At 65.5% G+C, this 17749-nt stretch overlaps 1 protein-coding gene across 3 annotated transcripts; it reads right to left on the bottom strand.

Annotated features, from left to right (window-relative positions):
- Positions 1 to 1320: 1320 nt before the first annotated feature.
- Positions 1321 to 15630, bottom strand: Slc45a1 (solute carrier family 45 member 1). Of its 3 annotated transcripts, none has more exons than XM_070037274.1 (9): positions 15571 to 15630; positions 10593 to 11016; positions 9801 to 9893; positions 9159 to 9383; positions 6801 to 7525; positions 4287 to 4440; positions 3586 to 3762; positions 2746 to 2951; positions 1321 to 1719 (listed from the first exon to the last, which is right to left on the bottom strand). In XM_070037274.1, the coding sequence occupies exons 2-9, from the start codon at positions 10990 to 10992 to the stop codon at positions 1453 to 1455; spliced, it is 2247 nt and encodes a 748-aa protein (XP_069893375.1). In that variant the 5' UTR covers positions 10993 to 11016; positions 15571 to 15630; the 3' UTR covers positions 1321 to 1452. The 3 variants fall into 3 exon arrangements, with proteins under 3 accessions (XP_069893375.1, XP_069893376.1, XP_069893377.1); XM_070037275.1 differs by lacking the exon at positions 15571 to 15630 and adding an exon at positions 14288 to 14314; XM_070037276.1 differs by lacking the exon at positions 15571 to 15630 and having other exon boundaries at positions 9842 to 9893; positions 10593 to 10626.
- Between the last annotated feature and the right edge of the window lie 2119 nt (positions 15631 to 17749).

The following is a 17749-nucleotide window of genomic DNA, read 5'->3' as shown; positions in this document are numbered from 1 at the left end:
GTGGGAAGCCGCGCGGGGTCAGGTGGTCGTGAGGAGTGGGTGCGGCATGTCGGTTGGCCAGGCGTCCTGGGATGGCGTGGGGCCTAGGCCTCAGTCTACAGTTCTTCCGGCTGCAGGGAGATGGAACTTTGGTCCAGCAGGGCAGCAGGTGGCCGTGGGACAGTGATGGTGGAGGGGAAGCCCGAGGCCAAGAGAAGAGGCCGAGGCACATGACAGAGGCCAGGGCTTTTCTGCCTCTCTGCCTCCCCTAGTGAGCACACCGTGTGCTCTGGGACCCAGCAGGCATCCTGCCTTCAAGTTGGGGGGCAGATGGTGTTGAGTAGGAGGTCCCCCTCATTCTTACTTCTCCGGGCATCTCCGGGCCTGGGGTCCCCCGCTCAGAGATGGCTCCCTCCCTCAGAGCACTGCTCCAGGAGTCTCACGCAGGGCTCGTGCAGGCTGAGCGCCTCACCCCTTACCTGTGGACGGACACCTGTCACTTGCAGCCAGTCCCCAACGTCTGCCACTGCTTCCTGGAGCCAGGGCACTGGCTGGGTGTTTATAGGGTACCTGCACTGGTGGGTAATGAAATGCCTGAGGCTCAGCCTGTGGCCAGGGGCTGCGGGGACCTCAGCCAGTGCAAGGCAGCATGGCCAGAGTGGGTGGAGGAAGAAGATACCTGCTACCAGGAAACGCAGAGAGGAAGGGCTGAGGGACTAAGATCCCCTTCTGGGGCATGCCCCGTGACCCTACTCCCCCCCCAAACTGCTGTGGGCTGGGGACTACGTGGTCCCATGTGGGCCTCCGGGAGACTGCAGATCCAAACCATGGCAGGTGGGCACGGGGGTGAAGGGATGAATGAGTAAACGAATGATGGGGCCTCCCATCTCCACAGTGTGGCATGCAGAATCTGTCTCCTCAGCGCTGTTAGCACCTAGGACTCGGGAATTCTTTGTCACTAGAGCCGGTGTGCACGTGGGACATGTACGCGCCCCCCTCCCCCATGGCAGCGGCGGCCACCTGAGTGGTGACAATGGAACCCATGTCCAGACCCTGCCACAGTCCTAGGGAGGGGTGGCACAGTCACCCCAGATTGAGAACTACACCAAGATAGCCTTCCTTTTTGTTTCTCCTTTGCCTCACCCGTGCCAGGCAGGCACCTGAACCACACCCCCAGCCCTTTTTGCTTCCGTTTCTGATTACAGGAGTGAGCCACCATGCCTGGCCCACACCTTCACTTCCCACCAGTAAGCTGTATCCTCCCGCTGCTCAAGTCCCCTCGGCAGCTCAGTCCCCGGCGATCTCACACCAAGGGCGGCTGAAACTGCAGGCTTGCTGCTGTCCATTTATTTTACCTCATATTTACATCTCACCGGAAGCTGCCCCCCCCAAAGCCTGGGGTTCCTGGAGGGGGGTGGCTGCCGTTGGCCCTGCACAAGTCCGGAGTCCGGGCTGGGGGGGGGGGGGTGGCGATCAGACGTTGAGCAGGAGAGGCTGGTACTCCTGGTCCCCTGTGTCGCCGGCAGGGAGCTCGTAAGTGACAAACAGGGACGAATAGAGGCAGCCCAGGAAGGACACAAGGCTGGAGAAGTACATCACCCCCGTGGCGCTGCCCACGGCCGAGGTCAGGGGCCCCAGGACCAGGGAGACGAGGATCTGGGCCAGGAAATACTGGCAGCTGAGCAAGGAGATGTCCACACCCATGCCCCTGCGGCCGCCGTCCGCCCCGGACCCTGCGAACTGAGAGATGGGGCGTCAGTGCCATGCCACAGCCCAGCCCGGAGGCCTGCCCCCTCCCGCCCTCCACTGCTCCCTGGGGACAGCTGCCGGGCCGAGGCTCCGCCTCCACGCCCCGCACTCCACCAGTCAGCCCAGGATGCACTACAGCACTCCCCTGGGCCCTCCCAGAGCAGCCAAGGCTCCGCTGGGGGGGGGGGGGCTCCTTGGCTCCTCCCCACCCGCTGCACAGAGGAGCAGCGATGGGGCAGGGGGCAGCACGGGCCAGCCTGCAGGGTGTGGCACCGCTGTCCAGGCAACTGTCGCTGTGGGGACAGTGCCACCCACGAGGCGTGGTCCTCGGGCCTCTGTCTGCGTGACAGGGACAGGTTCCACCAACGTTTCCCTTCTGCTTCAGACGCCCATGTGGCCAGGCCCAGATCCCAGCCCCGCCCCGCCGGCCTGTTTAAAATGGTGCTGTCTTATGTAGGTGCACGTGGGACATCATTCTGGCTTGAGATCTGTGCCAGTCTGGGGGCTTGAACATGGGGACTGGGGGCTGTCCCTGAGCTTTTTGTTTTCATTCTTCTCCAAGCTAGAGCTCTACCACTTAAGCCACAGCTCCACTTCCAGTTTTTATGTGACACACTGGAGCTAGGAGTCCTGAGGATTTTCCTGTCCAGGCTGGCTTTGAACCAGGGACCTTAGCTCTCAGCCTCCTGAGCAGCCAGGATGACAGGTGTGAGCCACGGTGCCTGGCCCATTCTGGCCGTTCTGCTTTACTATACCATCGACGCTGATCACTGGGTTTTCGTGCCTCACCTCCCATCCTCCAAGCCTGGCCCTGAGTCTCTGCTACTAACACGGGACCTGGAAGTGGGCTGGGGAAGGGGGAAGGGCAGGCCTCTCACCTTGCATGGAGGCGGCTGGTGGGGGGACACGGCAGGTGCAGGAGTGGGGCCGGACACTCAGGAGGACTCACTGCATCTTCCCCATGCTGGGGCGGGGCCTTGGGGAAGTCCCCGGAAGCATGCCACCAGAAGTGCTCACCTTCTTGCTCTGGTAGTAGTCGCAGAGCAGCGAGTAGGGCAGGGTGCAGAGCGTGGAGAAGAGGACACCGTAGGTGACGCAGAGGGACAGGACCACGTAGAGGTTCCGGGAGAGCGTGGCCAGCCCAGTGCCCAGGCCAAAGGCGAGGTAGGCGATGAAGTAGAGGGTGCGGATGCTCAGCCGCTCCTCCAGCTTCTCCAGGATGGCTGTGGACGGGCAGGGTGAGCAGGGGATGCGGGCTCACGGGCTCACCCCTGACTACAAGGTATTTCTGCCCCAGGAATACATAGGATGGAAGGCAGGACCCGCCGCCCTTAGTCACCCAGATGATTTGGGGGTTCAGGGGTAGGGGCTGAGGTTGACGATCACAGAGCCCCAGTGAGCCAGCAGCCACATGCTCTTCCTCACCACCTCCTCTCCCTGCGACAGGTACTAGGGTGTGAGCTCAGGGCCCAGCACGCGCCCCATGGACGCCCACTCCAGCCCCACCATCTGCATAGGGTCTCACACTTTATTCTGGGCTAGCCTCAGACCTCCATCTTCCTCCCTACCCTGCGTGTGTAGTGCTGCCTACAGGTGTGGACCACCACATCCCACTGAGATGAGATCTTACTCATTTTCTGCCCAGTTGTCCAATCTCTGCCTCCCTAACGGCTGGGATCCTAGGCAGGTGCCATCACACGCCTTACAGCGGAGATGAGGGCTTCGCTAACGCGGCCCGGGCTGGCCTCACACTGTGTCTTCCTAGCTCTGCGTCTTGGGTAGCTGGGCTGACAGGCAGGTTCTTAATGAGCCTCCACCGCCCTCCGCGGCCCCACGCGCCAGGTGGCCGGGCTGTACCTGAGTAGAAGGCGGCGCTGAAGGCGTAGATGCACAGGCCCCAGCAGCCCACCGTCACGCCGCGGTTGTACTTCTGGTACGCCTCGGACGCGTGGGGCGCCTTCGGGTCCCCCTGGAACACCACCTCGCCCATGAAGTCCGTGTAGAAGAGCAGCATGCCCTCAAACGACAGCCACCCTGGAGGGAGGGAGGGAGGGAGGGAGGGAGGGAGGGAGGGAAGGAGGGAAGGAGGAGGCCTCAGAGGCCCGGCCTTTACCTAGCACAAAGACCAGGCCGCTGGGGCTGTCACCCCAGCCAGCTCAGGAGCTTCAAGGGCATCCGTGGAGAGCTCCGTGGTGGGGGGGTGAGGAAGCACTGTGGAACATGGGGTCCCCTGCTTAACCCCCAGGAGTCTTGGGGGTTTGGGTCTGTGAAGCCCTAGGTGTAGGGCCGCTTGGGAGCAGGTGGAGAGCCCGAGCCGTGGGTGGGCGGGCGTCCACTCGCAGCCCAGGGCCCCGGGCCGCCCTCAGTGCTGTCTGGAGGAGCCCGGAAGTGAGGCCGGGGAGGCAGGGGGCGGGGGAGGCTCAGGGAGCGAGGTCTGGAAAGTGAGGCCCGGGAGACGAGGCCCAGGGAGTCAGCCAGAGAGGCGAGGCCCGGGGGGCGAGGCCGAGGGTGGAGGCCCCGCGCTCACCCAGGAAGTGGTTGAGGCACAGGCTGCTCACCCAGGAAGTGGTTGAGGCACAGGCTGCGCAGCGCGGCCGGCATGTGGCAGATGGTGGCGCAGAGGCGGCGCAGGGACAGCGGCTGGTCGGCCGGCTCGCCCGCGCCCGTCAGCTCGCTCTCGTACTTCACGCCGTTCAGTAAGATGTTGGCCACCTGTGCGGGCAGCGAGACACGTCAGCCCTGAGCCCTGGGGCCCCGCGCCCCAGCCCGCTCCCCACGGCCCGCCTGGCCCTGCCCCCAGCCCGCTCCACGGCCCGCCTGGCCCCGCCCCCAGCCCGCTCCCCACGGGCCCCCCACACCCCAGGCCGCTCCCCACGGCCCCCCCACCCCGCCCCCAGGCCGCTCCCCACGGCCCCCCCACCCCGCTCCCCACGGCCCGCCTGGCCCCGCCCCCAGCCCGCTCCCCACGCCCCCACCCCAGCCCGCTCCACGGCCCGCCTGGCCCGCGCCCCAGGCCGCTCCCCACGCCCCCACCCCAGCCCGCTCCCCACGGCCCGCCTGGCCCTGTCCCCAGCCCGCTCCCCACGGCCCCCCCACCCCAGCCCGCTCCCCACGGCCCGCCTGGCCCCGACCCCAGCCCGCTCCCCACGGGCCCCCCACACCCCAGGCCGCTCCCCACGCCCCCACCCCAGCCCGCTCCCCACGGCCCGCCTGGCCCTGTCCCCAGCCCGCTCCCCACGGCCCCCCCACCCCAGCCCGCTCCCCACGGCCCGCCTGGCCCCGACCCCAGCCCACTCCCCACGGCCCCCGCACACCCAAGGCCGCTCCCCACGCCCCCACCCCAGCCCGCTCCACGGCCCGCCTGGCCCTGCCCCCAGCCCGCTCCCCACGGCCCCCCCACCCCAGCCCGCTCCCCACGGCCCCCCCACCCCAGCCCGCTCCCCACGGCCCACCTGGCCCCGCCCCCAGGCCGCTCCCCACGCCCCGCCTGGCCCCGCCCCCCAGCCCACTCCCCACGCCCCCACCCCAGCCCGCTCCCCACGGCCCGCCTGGCCCCGCGCCCCAGGCCGCTCCCCACGGCCCACCCACCCCAGCCCGCTCCACCCACCCCAGCCCGCTCCACGGCCCGCCTGGCCCTGCCCCCAGCCCGCTCCCCACGGCCCCCCCACCCCAGCCCGCTCCCCACGGCCCGCCTGGCCCTGCCCCCAGCCCGCTCCCCACGGCCCCCCCACCCCAGCCCGCTCCCCACGGCCCACCTGGCCCCGCCCCCAGGCCGCTCCCCACGCCCCGCCTGGCCCCGCCCCCAGGCTGCTCCCCACGGCCCGCCTGGCCCCGCCCCCAGCCCGCTCCCCACGGCCCACCTGGCCCCGCCCCCAGGCCACTCCCCACGGCCCACCTGGCCCCGCCCCCAGGCTGCTCCCCACGGCCCCGCCTGGCCCCCAGCCCGCCCGGGCTCCTCAGGCTGGGGGAGACACACAGGTGCGCACAGCAATGCAAAGGCTCCCCCACCGCTTGGGGGACTCAGGCCAAGCGCCCCAGTCCTTCGGGGTGCAGCCGTTCAGCTGGGGGCCTGCGCGGCTGGGGAGGGGAGGCGTGGCCCGGCGGGCACCAGGGTATCCCCGCGGGCAAGGCGCAGGGGCGCTGGGCGCACGCCGCCCCGCTGAGCCCGCACGTGCTCGGATTAGCTCGAGATGTTAGACCTGAGGACGGCGGTCTCACCCGCACCCGGGGACGTGGGAAGCCCTGTCTAGTGGCTCCCGCCTGTCACCCTCGCCACTCGGGAGGCTGAGATCTGAGGGTCGCGCGCGGTTCGAGGCCAGCCGGGGCGGAAAGTCCGCGAGACTCTGATCTCCCAGGAACCGGAAGTGGCGCACGAGAAACGCGGGCCGGTGGCCCGGCCCTGAGCAGGGGGTGGGGAGCAACCTCTTGTCTTTGACAATAAGGGGTTCAAGCCCCTTCCGGAGGGGTGCTGAGGCCGCCGCCCCTCCAGCCCTTCCGGCCCCTCTCCGCGGCCAGGGACGACCCGGGCAGCCCCGATGGCTTCAGGGGACCATAGTCGCGAACCCCGAGGTCCTGACTCACCCCCCACGGCGCCCCAGGGGCACAGGGGCACGACCGCTGCCTCACCGACCTCGAGATCCGTCGGATGTCACCGAGCAGCCGGTGGCCTTGCGTCCGCCCAGCATGACCTAAGGCCCTCTCCGCAGCCTATGCGCCGACAGGCGCCATGGCCTCCGCCTTGACTAGTCAGGCACCGGGGGCCAGAGGCGGCCCGAGGCCGGCAGGCTGGCGGCCCCCGGCTTTCAAGACTCCGACGTGGCGGCCCAAAAGGGCTGTGGGCTGGCGGCGGCGGGAAAGTGCCAGAAGCCAGGGAGAGGGCCTGGCCGGGGCTACTGTCTACAAGAGCTGTCTCCAACGGAAAGCCTGGGCGCCACGTGGCCGCGCGACAGCGTCGGGGCTCAGGGCGGCCCGGGCCACAGCTCCAGCATGCGGACGGACGACAGGACTGACGCCCGCACGGCGGCGCCCCAGCCCACCCCGCCCGGGGACCGGGGGCCCCGCCGGCCCTGTACCTGCTGGCTGAAGGTCACGGTTCTCCTCCGGCTGGTTTCGGGGCCGCCGCCCCCAGCCGCGTCCGGGAGAGCCAGGGTCTGGGGTCTCTTCAGGATCCCAGACGCCCGAGGCTTGGAAGCGTCCAAGGACCCCACCCTCAGCACGTCCCCGTCGGCGCCCGACGCCAGGCCCCCGTCCCTGCGGTCCGGCCGTCCCCAGCCGTCGGGGGCGCGGGGGAAGCTGGCGCTGACGGCCTGCCTGGGCAGGCTGCTGGGCAGGGCCAGGTAGCCGTCGTGGCCCGCGGTGAAGCAGTCGATGAGCACGCTGTCGATGTGGGACGTGCCAAAGGAGGACGCGAACTCGCTGAGGCCGCTCAGGGAGCTGTCCCGGCTCAGGAAGCTGCCGTACTTGGGCGTCAGGGGGCTGGGCGGCGAGATGGGGCTGGAGAAGCTGGCGTACACGCCGCCGGCCGCGGGCGTGGGCAGCGCGTCGCCCGCCCCGGCGTCCACGGCCACGGGCGGCGATGGCGGCAGGGGGAGGCTGGGGCTCTTCATGGCCGTCCTCTTCTCCCCCGGGGGCTGCAGAGGCCGCTCGGGGATGCTGGCCAGCGTCAGCACCGTGGTGACGCTCAGGGTGACGGCGGTGAAGATGTAGACGACGCGGAGCTGGCCGCCCAGCGCTCTGCCGAAGCCGGTTCGGTCCCAGTGGATTCCCCCGACCACATAGCCGAACCCGCCGCCGAGGCCTGGGAGAGAGGACCGGCCTCAGCCCCCGCCCCACAGGCAGCCAGCACCGGCTGGTCGCATCTGTCTCCCCTGGACCCCGGCAGAACAACAAGGGGGCCCCGCGGCCTTCACCTGCCCAGGCCCTTCCTGGGTGAGCTGCGGTCAGAGGCCGGGGAGGCAAGGCCGGCCTTCCACCTGCAGAGCACGCATAGTCCACACCAGCCACACCTTTCCTTCCAGGCCTTTCCAGTCCCCTCTGGCTCACCGGGCGTGAATGTGTCAGGAGCTCAACTCCAAGCTGAGCATGGTGGCTCCCACCCATAATCCCAGCTACCTAGCTACTCAGGAGGCTGAGATCTGAAGACAGGGGTTCAAAGCCAGCCTGGGCAGACAATTCTGAGACTCCATCTCTATAGAGCGCAAAGTCAGAAGTGGTGCTGTGTTTCAGAGCACTAGTCTTGACTGAAAAAGCCAAGCGCAAACACGCGTGCGTGTCCGTGCCGTCCGTCCCCTGCTGCTCTCCTCCCTGGCGGCCAACTGGGCCTGCGCCACCCTGCCCCTCGTCCCCCTGCCCCTCGTCCCCCAGCCCCTCGTCCCCCTGCCCCTCCACCCCCTGCCCCTCCTCCCCCTGCCCCTCGTCCCCCTGCCCCTCGTCCCCCTGCCCCTCGTCCCCCTGCCCCTCGTCCCCCTGCCCCTCGTCCCCCAGCCCCTCGTCCCCCTGCCCCTCCACCCCCTGCCCCTCCACCCCCTGCCCCTCCACCCCCTGCCCCTCCTCCCCCAGCCCCTCGTCCCCCTGCCCCTCCTCCCCCAGCCCCTCGTCCCCCTGCCCCTCGTCCCCCTGCCCCTCCTCCCCCAGCCCCTCGTCCCCCTGCCCCTCCACCCCCTGCCCCTCCTCCCCCTGCCCCTCCTCCCCCAGCCCCTCGTCCCCCTGCCCCTCCTCCCCCAGCCCCTCGTCCCCCTGCCCCTCGTCCCCCTGCCCCTCCTCCCCCTGCAGCTCTCAGGACCTTGGCCATTGACACACAAGGATTTGGGATTTGGTCACAGTGTGGGGTTCTTTGCCCACAGCCCCGGGCACCAGACAGCTGCCCCAGAGGCGCCTCAGGCCAACATGCACGTCTGAGCGCTGCCATGGTGACCCAGCTGCAGCAGACAAATCTACTTCTAATAAACGCCATTTCCTCCACCTCAAGCTCCTCTGCCTGAGCTTGGCCCGGAGGAGGCCCCGCCCCCAGCCCGGCCCTGATGGAGGCTCCGCCCCCAGCCTGGCCCTGATGGAGGCCCCACCCCAGCCAGGCCCTGAGGAGGCTCCACCCCCCAGCCCGGCCCTGGTGGAGGCTCCGCCCCCAGCCTGGCCCTGCCCCCAGCCTGGCCCTGATGGAGGCCCCGCCCCCAGCCTGGCCCTGATGGAGGCCCCGCCCCAGCCAGGCCCTGAGGAGGCTCCACCCCCCAGCCAGGCCCTGATGGAGGCTCCGCCCCCAGCCTGGCCCTGATGGAGGCCCCACCCCCCCAGCCTGGCCCTAATGGAGGCCCCGTCCCAGCCAGGCCCTGAGGAGGCTCCACCCCCCAGCCCGGCTCTGATGGAGGCTCCACCTCCAGCCTGGCCCTGATTGGAGGCCCCGCCCCAGCCTGGCCCATAGGAAGGGCCAGACTCACCCGCCAGGAGAGCATGGATGTTCAGGCCTCTGTCCTGGTCCACGGGTCCGCACACATCCATCATGTACGCGTGGCTGGGGTTATCGGCCGAGTCGGCGCTGAAGTCCATCAGCACCACCCCGCACACAGTCAGAAGGATGCCCCACTTGTGGTTGGTGGCCGTGTCGGCCAGGGCCAAGCCGATGTCCCTGCCGTTCAGCAGGAGGGACAGGCCCAGCAACGCCCCTGGAAGCAGAGAGACCGAGTCACTCGGAGGACACGGGCCAGCTCTGCCCCACGGCTCGCTACCTGGTGGAGAATCGAGGACCCTTGAAGCAGAGCCGGGAGAGCTCACCTGCATCTACCATAGTGTTCATACTCGGGCAGTTTTTCCCCAGGGAAGCAGAGCAGGACTGAGCTGAACTTCACTAACCCATTAAAAATGATCAAAGAAGTCCTCAGGACCACACACATTAACAACCACAACAATCCCAGTGGTTCCTTCTCAGAGCTGGGTTAGGGGACAGGGCCTGGAGACGCCTGGGGAGCGAGGCCCCGGGGTCGCGGGAGATGGCTTTGCTCAGGCTTTTTAGCTTTTCCTAAAAGGAAGCAATTGGGGCTTTTTTTTTTTTTCTGTTTTATTTCCATGCTAAAACAACAGACCTATGGCCAGGACAAGAATGAAAGGGCGCCTCCTTCCAAACCTTGAGGTACATCTGTCACTCCAAGCACCCAACAGAGGCTGCAGCAGAAATCCTGAAACAGAGCAGGCCTGGATCAGAGCTGGGGTGCCCAGGACACCAAGACAGCCCTGCCACGCTGGCCAGGGACCTGCCCTCCCACCGCCCAGCACGCCAAAAGACGAGGGCACAGAAGGCAGAGAACCAGACTTCTGGAATCACCTGGAATCATCCACTTTGGATCCAACAAGGCCACTAAGAAGCCACACCGGAAATCCACAAAGTTAAGATGGCGGATTCCTTGGTGGCTAACTTCCTTCCTATTGCTTGGCTTAAACAAACTGAAAACGTGGGTATGGGCCGGGCGCTGGTGGCTCTTGCCTGTCACCCTAGCTACTCAGGAGGCTGCGATCTGAGGATCTCAGTTTGAAGCCAGCCTGGGCACGAAAGTCCACGAGACTCTGATCTCCCAATTAACCACAAAAAAAACAAAGTGGAGCTGTGCCTCCAGTGGTAGCGCGCTCGCCTTGAGCAGAAAAAGCTCAGCAACACTGCCCAGACCCTGAGTTCAAATCCCAGGACAGGCACAAACAAAAACAATACAATGGGTACGACCAGCCTATCTGTATATTCCTATCTGTATAGCCCAGTTAGAGGGGACTTAACTCTTGTTCCTCCCTGGTCCCTTGGGAGACCCTCAAGTGGCTTCAATTGAAGCTTCTAGAAGCTTCCAGAATTTTCCAGGTGCATGGTCACCAGGGCAGGCTGGGCTCACCGAGGATGGGGCTGATGAACCACACCAGGCTGTAGAGTTGGTCAGGCAGGCCCATCTGCAGGAGCACGGGGGTCACATAAGCTGTCTCCATGGCGTAGCTGAACTCAATGCCAAACAGGATGCAACCATTGAACAGCAGCTCCCGGAAGGACCTCTGGGGGTGCAGGTCCCCGAAGTCCACCAGCTCGAGGGGGCAGGGGGTGTTGGGGGGCGGGGGTGGAGAGGGTCGAATGCACTTCCTCCTCTTGGGGTGTCGCTTGAAGTTGTTGGCCCGGTGGCTGATGTGACGTGTCAGGGACCCCGCGTAGCTGGAGACGTGCGTCCTGCATGAGTCCTGCGGGGCCAGGCCCGGGCAGAGCGTGTCGCCCGCAGGGCTGCCGCTGGCCGCCGGCGCGGTCATCGTGGGCGGCGCGTCTGGGAGTCCCTGCGGGGAAGCGGCCCGGGGGCCTGGTCAGGGCACCAGCGCCCATCCTGGCACTCGGGAGTGTGGCGTTGCGCCGGCCCGGGGTGGTCGGGGCCACTCTCCCCCACACACACACCCCAGCACGGCCCGTCCACCCTGTGAGCGGGTCCAAGGCTGCTCCCCAAGGCCAGGCCGGTCACACCAGGCTGTGGGAGGCCCCGGGCTCCATGTCCAGGCCTCGTTTTGCTTTTTCCTGACTCCCAAAACACCAGAGGTGGGGGGACCCTGAGTGCTCCTCCCCGGGGTCACAGCCACCCCCTTGGCTCCCTGGGGATTTTTTTTCCCTGCCTCCACCAGATCCGGAGGAGCGGACGCCGGCCTCAGAGCCGCCCAGCAGCACCCACACCGAACAGGTTCCCTCTAAAGAAACAGCACTGGGGCCGCACGCCTGGAATCCCAACGACTCAGGATCACAGTTCAAAGCCAGCCCGGGCAGGAAAATCCATGAGACTCATCTCCAATGGACTCCTGAAAAACCAGAAGCGGAGCTCTGGCTCAAGTGGTAAAGCACTAACTAGCTTTGAGTGAGAAAGCTCAACGAAAGCATAAAGCCCTGAATTTGAACCCCAGAATCTCTCTGTCTCTCTCTCTCTCTGTCCCTCTTTCTGTCTTCCCTCCTCTCTTCCTCCCTTCCCCCCCCCACACATACATGAAGCACAGCAGTAAGAAAGTTCTAGAATGATGTCAGCTTCTCTGAACATAGTCCGTTCCACCTCACAGGACAAGTCAGGGACTAAAATTCCTTTGATGTCCTTCCTCAGAGAAGCGGCCCCCCGACTTTCCCAGCCTTCACCTACTTCCTATTTTTTTTTTAATTTTTTAATTTTTTTGGGGTCTGGTCGTGGGGCCTGAACTCTGGGCCTGGGCGCTGTCTCTCAGCTCTTCAACTCAAGGCTAGCGCTCTACCACTTGAGCCACAGCGCCACTTCCGGCTTTTTTCTTTTTGCTTATGTGGTGCTGAGGAATCAAACCCCGGGCCTTATGCATGCAAGGCAAGCGCTCTACCACTGAGCCACCTTCCCAGCCCCTTGACCCACTTCCTGACAAGGACACTGATCACACCCAGCACGGACAGTCCAGGCTTTCTTTCAACATTAGTTTCCAACTTCAGTTTTTAAACCCTTATGTTTGATATTAACTTCTACACAACTATCTAACACATTGTGGGTACTTGCTAGTTTTTTAGATCTACCCATCCATCCACTTACCTACACATTATCCATCCATCCACTCATCTACCCATTATCCATCCATCCATCCACTCATCTGCCCATTATCCATCCATCCATCCACTCATCTACCCATCTATTCATCTACCCATCCATCCATTCATCCATCTATCTACCTAGCATCCATCTCTTCATCCATGTACCATCCACTCATCTACCCATTACCTATCCGTCTATCCACTCATCTATCCATTTGTCCACCCACCACCATCCATCCATCCCTCCACCATCCCCCACCCACATATATCATCTATCTATACAGTCATCCATCTGCCAATCCACCATCCATTATTCATCCATTTACCAGCCATCTGCCCATCCATCTACCCACCATCCATCCATCATATACATACATCTTCCCATCTATACGTTTATCTATGCACCCACCCATTCATCTATCATCCACCTGCTCATCTATCCATTCACCAAGATTCTATCCAGCACTCCTATCCACCCAGTATTCATCCCTCCATCCATGCATTCACCCATCCATTTATCTTCCCTTCCAAGTATTTACCAACCCATCTACCTACACAGCCCTCCTATTTGGCTACTTCTCAGGACCAAGAAACCAAGGTCATAAAGATAAGATGAGGACACAGTTCATGCCTCTGAGCTAGGTGAAAGAGAGGAGAGGTATTCTAACCAGGGGGAGTGATCATGAGAAAGAGACACCCAGCATTGTGCTGAGGGTGGGGAGAAGGCCGGCAGGGAGGCGTTGGTGAGGACCTTTAAGCTTTGCTAAGAGATGCATCGTCCCTAGGTGACAGGGAATGGCGCAGACACAGCCCCTCTACTGTCACTCTGTAAATAACTAGTGATCTTAGAAAAGTGCCGCCCTGTCCTATCAACCAAGCTAGGATGGAGCTAAGACTCCGCAGATGCGCTGCCTCCTGCGGGCTGACCGAGAGGGAGCTCTCCCAAACTGTGAGGCTTGTTTAGATCCAGCCCCGGGGCCTCTGCCGAGTAAAACCTGCCAATCAGCCTCTCTTCCAAAACCTCCTTGGTTCGCAGTGGTCAGCACTCCCTTACAAGAGGGCAACAGAGCGCCCCTCCCCACGCAAGCACCCCCCACCCACCCCAGCATGGGCCTCCTTCAGGACCCGGGCACCTGCACACAGGCCTGCTGGGAGCTGGGGCTCGGAGCCCTCCGGGCTGCCTTCTTCTCGCTCCAGGTGGCCCCCACTTCAGGCCGCCTGCCCCCCACCCCAGCAGTGCCCACCCCACTAAGTACACCTGAGCGCCCCTCGACTTGTGGAACGAACTGCGGGCCCCGTTCAGAAAAAGAAAGAAAACCTGCATTGCGGCCTAGGGTACACGTATGGCTTTGGAAAGTGGAAATGCCACCGAGCGCTGGCTCACGCCGTCATCCCAGCAACTCAGGAGGCCGAGATCTGAGGATCGCAGTTCAAAGCCACCTGGGCAGGAAAGTCCGTGAGACTCTTATCTCCAATGAACCACCAGAAAACCAGAAGTGGCACTGTGGCTCAAGTGGTAGAGCGCTCGCCTTGAGCTGAAGAGCTGAGGGACAGCGCCCAGGCCCAGAGTTCAAGCCCCATAACCGACCAATGGAGGGGGGGGGGGCTGGGAAGGTGGCTCAGTGGTAAAGTGCTTGCCTTGCATGCATGATGCCCTGGGTTTGATTCCTCAGCACCACATAAGCAAAAAGAAAAAAGCCGGAAGTGGTGCTGTGGCTCAAATGGTAGAGCGCTCGCCTTGAGCTGAAGAGCTGAGGGACAGCGCCCAGGCCCAGAGTTCAAGACCCAGGACCGACAAAAAATAAAAAATAAAGATGGAATGCATTTGTCAGGAGCTGTTCTAGAAAGTCTGAAGACTTTTTGGAAGTTCATCTTCAGATGTTACTAGAAAAATGAATGAAAAGAAAATAAGAAAGATGAGAGTGTGGGGCACGGGGTCTCACACCCGTGACTGTGGTTACAGGAAGGCTGAGCGCTGCGGGCTCCAGTTCAAAGCCAACCAGGCAGCACATCTGAGAGGCTCACCTCGAATCACCAGCAAAAAGCCAGAGGAGGAGATGTGACCCAAGCGACAGAGCGCCAGCCTTGAGCAGAAAAGGCCAAGCAAGAGTGTGAGACCCTGAGTTCAAGCCCCAGTACTGGCACGTGTGTGCATGCGCTTGCACACACATGCGCACACACGCATGCGCACACATGCACACACCCCAAGAACGACAGAACTTGAACAATGCAGATACCCATTGGTCCATCGTTAGCACCTACGAATAGTTGTCATCAAAAGCGATCGTGTACGTGTCCCTGAACCCCAAATCCCCCACAGCCCTGCCATGCTTCCAGAACGTTCCGCATCGCCCTCTCACGCCTGCAGAATAAGGGGATGGGGTGGGATGGACCACACAGGATGAAAACATCCCTGTCATTCCAATAGCCCGCTGTCTCCCGCAGTGTGCGGTCGCCTCTCCTCCGGGGTCCCGAGACCCCGGCCCTTCCCCTCCCCGCGTCCGAGGCGCCTGGAGACCGTGGGCCCCAGGAGGCCGTGAGCCGGAGAAGGCCGTGGCCTGGGGAGGCCGTGGGCCCGGGGAGGCCGTGGGCCTGGGGAGGCCGGGGCCCGGGGAGGCCGTTGGCCCGGGGAGGCCGTGGGCCCGGGGAGGCCGTGGGCCCGGGGAGGCCGTGGGACCGGGGAGGCCATGGGGCCGGAAGGCCGGGGCCCGGGGAGGCCGTGGCCGGGGAGGCCGTGGCCGGGGAGGCCGTGGGCCCGGGGAGGCCATGGGGCCGGAAGGCCGGGGCCCGGGGAGGCCGTGGCCGGGGAGGCCGTGGGCCCGGGGAGGCCATGGGGCTGGAAGGCCGGGGCCCGGGGAGGCCGTGGGCCCGGGGAGGCCGGGGCCCGGGGAGGATGGGGCCCGGGGAGGCTGGGGAGGCCGGGGCCCCCGAGGGCGTGCGCAGCTCCGCCCCGCTTTCTGGGTGGCTGCCCTGGGTCACCGGGACGCCCGAGCCGCGGGCGCGGGCCGTGCGGCCTCCGTGGCTGTGCGGGGAGGAGCCGCGGGGAGGGGCGCGGCGGAGGGGGGGGGAGCGCGCGTTCCCCACGGCCCCGCACCCCCCGCGGCCCCGCACTCCCGGGCTGCGGGGCTCGGGACGCGGCGCGGCTCCCGCGTGGGGTCGCGGGGCCCCGGGCGCGGGGCCGGGCCTCGCGATCGGCGCCGCACGAGGCGGGCCAGGCGGCGCGGGGCCCCGCGGCAGGTGCGGGGCTGGGCCGGCGGGCGGCGGGCGGCGGGCGGCGGGCGGCGGGCGGCGGCGGCGGAGGCGGGTACCTGCGGGTCCAGGCGGGGCGCATCCCGGCGGGCTCGGTGCGCGGGGCGCTGCCGCAGCTCCTCCGCGGGCGGGGCGCTGACGTCACGGCCGCATCCCGCGCCGGCCCGCAGCGCGGCCTTAAAGGCGCCGCGTAGCCCGCGCCCGACCTGGAGACGACGCGGGCCAGCGAGGCGCGGACCCGACCTCCCGCGGCTCGGGAGGCCGAGCTCCGGAAGTTCGAAGCCAGCCCGGACGCGAAGGCCCAGACCCTCGTCCGCAGTGCGCCCCGGTGCTGCCCGCGGCGCGGTGCCTCAGGCGGTGGAGGCCGAGCGTGGACACCGCGCCCGGGTTCGAGTCCCAGGACCGGCGCGCGCGCACACACGCGCACATACGCGCACACACACGCACACACGCACAGCACACACATGCGCACACATGCACACACATACACACATGCACACACGCACAGCGCACACATGCACGCACATGCACGCACATGCACACACATGCACACACGCACAGAACACACATGTGCACAGACCTGCACACACGCACAGCTCACACGCACACACATGCACGCACGCACAGCGCACACACACACACATGCACAGAGCACACGCACACACGTGCACAGCGCACACGCCTGCTCTGAAGAGGAAACCACGCGCGCGTGCCCGCGTCCGCACACACGGTGCCGGCCGAGCTGGGCTGTGGAAACCCCACGTCGGGCCCCGCGTCGGGCGCTCGCTGAGTCCCAGGAGCCGCGGTGCCCTGTGGCGGGGACCAGGCGGCCTCGGGGGCGTGCAGGCCGCACCTCGTCCCCGCGCCCACGGCCAGTGGCCGGACGTGGACGGCGCCGCGCCCTTGCGCACGAGCTGGGCCCGGCACAGCTCCAGAGCCGCCGGAGGGGCGCCACACATGCGTGCACAGCGTGCATGCGCGTGTGAACACGCAAGCCGGGCCTGGGCTTCACCACACGGCCCGCACGGGCCCTCAGCTTTGGAGCTCCAGGCTGGCGCTGTACCACCTGAGCCACGGCGCCAGACCCAGCGTTTTGGTGGTTAACTGGCGGTAAAAAGTCTCACAGACTTTGCTGGGCAAGCTGGCTTTGAACCTTGATCCTCAGAGCCCAGCCTCCTGAGCAGCTGGGATCACAGCATCGGGTTGTGGAGGGATCCTCACTGGGACAATGATGTCTGAAGAAAGTTCTGGAGATGGTGAGGGCCCAGCCATGCTGACACTGGGGGGGAGGGGAGGAAGGCCACACCAGCCCTGGGGTAGAAATGAACCCGGTTAGTCACCTAGTGATACATCACATAGTTGTTCCACCTGAAATGAAATTCCAGCCACATAAATTGGCACAGATGCCAAAACTGGTGCCACGAAAGTTGCTCAAAGCCGGCTTTGAGTCCATGGGAGGGGAAGTGACCCACTGTGTGGGCAGAAGTGAGAGCAGAGGCTGTGAGCAGAGCTGAGGGGCCCGACGGCACGGCCGGCCAGGCCCCGACGCAGCACGCAGGGCCCCCGACGGCACGGCCGGCCAGGCCCCGACGCAGCACGCAGGGCCCCCGACGGCACGGCCGGCCAGGCCCCGACGCAGCACGCAGGGCCCCCGACGGCACGGCCGGCCAGGCCCCGACGCAGCACGCAGGGCCCCCGACGGCACGGCCGGCCAGGCCCCGACGCAGCACGCAGGGCCCCCGACGGCACGGCCGGCCAGGCCCCGACGCAGCACGCAGGGCCCCCGACGGCACGGCCGGCCAGGCCCCGACGCAGCATGGCAGAGACAAGACAGGCGGGGCTGCTGCTGTCCGCCTCCCTCCCCGTCTCGGCCTCGTGTTCTTCTTGTGGTGGTGCGTTTATTATTTATTATTTCTTATTTATTTTTGGTCAGTTGTGGGGCCTGAACTCTGGGTCTGGGCGCTGTCCCTCAGCTCTTCAGCTCAAGGCGAGAGCTCTACCACTTGAGCCACAGCGCCACTTCCAGCTTTTTCTGCCTATGTGGTGTGAGGAATGGAACCCAGGGCCTCATGCATGCAAGGCAAGCACTCTACCACTGAGCCACCTTCCCAGCCTGAGGTGGCGGGTTTAGAACTCAGGACCTCCCTGCACCAGGCAAACACTCTACCCCGAGCCCACCACCTCTTGTCACTTTCGGAGAAGCCTCGTGCTCCAGCCCCACATCCAGGAGAGGAGCCG

The sequence above is a fragment of the Dipodomys merriami genome, unplaced genomic scaffold (genome assembly GCF_024711535.1).
Source record: "Dipodomys merriami isolate MVZ:Mamm:240054 unplaced genomic scaffold, mDipMer1.0.p SCAF_28, whole genome shotgun sequence".
Taxonomy (NCBI): Eukaryota; Metazoa; Chordata; class Mammalia; order Rodentia; family Heteromyidae; genus Dipodomys; species Dipodomys merriami.
Note: the sequence above shows the minus strand (reverse complement) of the source record. Positions and strands in the feature narration are given on the sequence as shown.

What these genes read in the sequence shown, in the direction of transcription:
- Slc45a1 (XM_070037274.1), bottom strand. Translation starts at nt 10,992, where the DNA reads ATGACCGCGCCGGCGGCCAGCGGCAGCCCTGCGGGCGACACGCTCTGC. An exon ending in CCGTGACCTTCAGCCAGCAG is followed by an intron (nt 4,441 to 6,800) that starts GTACAGGGCCGG and finishes CTGCCCGCACAG; the next exon opens with GTGGCCAACATCTTACTGAA. An exon ending in ACTACTACCAGAGCAAGAAG is followed by an intron (nt 1,720 to 2,745) that starts GTGAGCACTTCT and finishes CCCATCTCTCAG; the next exon opens with TTCGCAGGGTCCGGGGCGGA.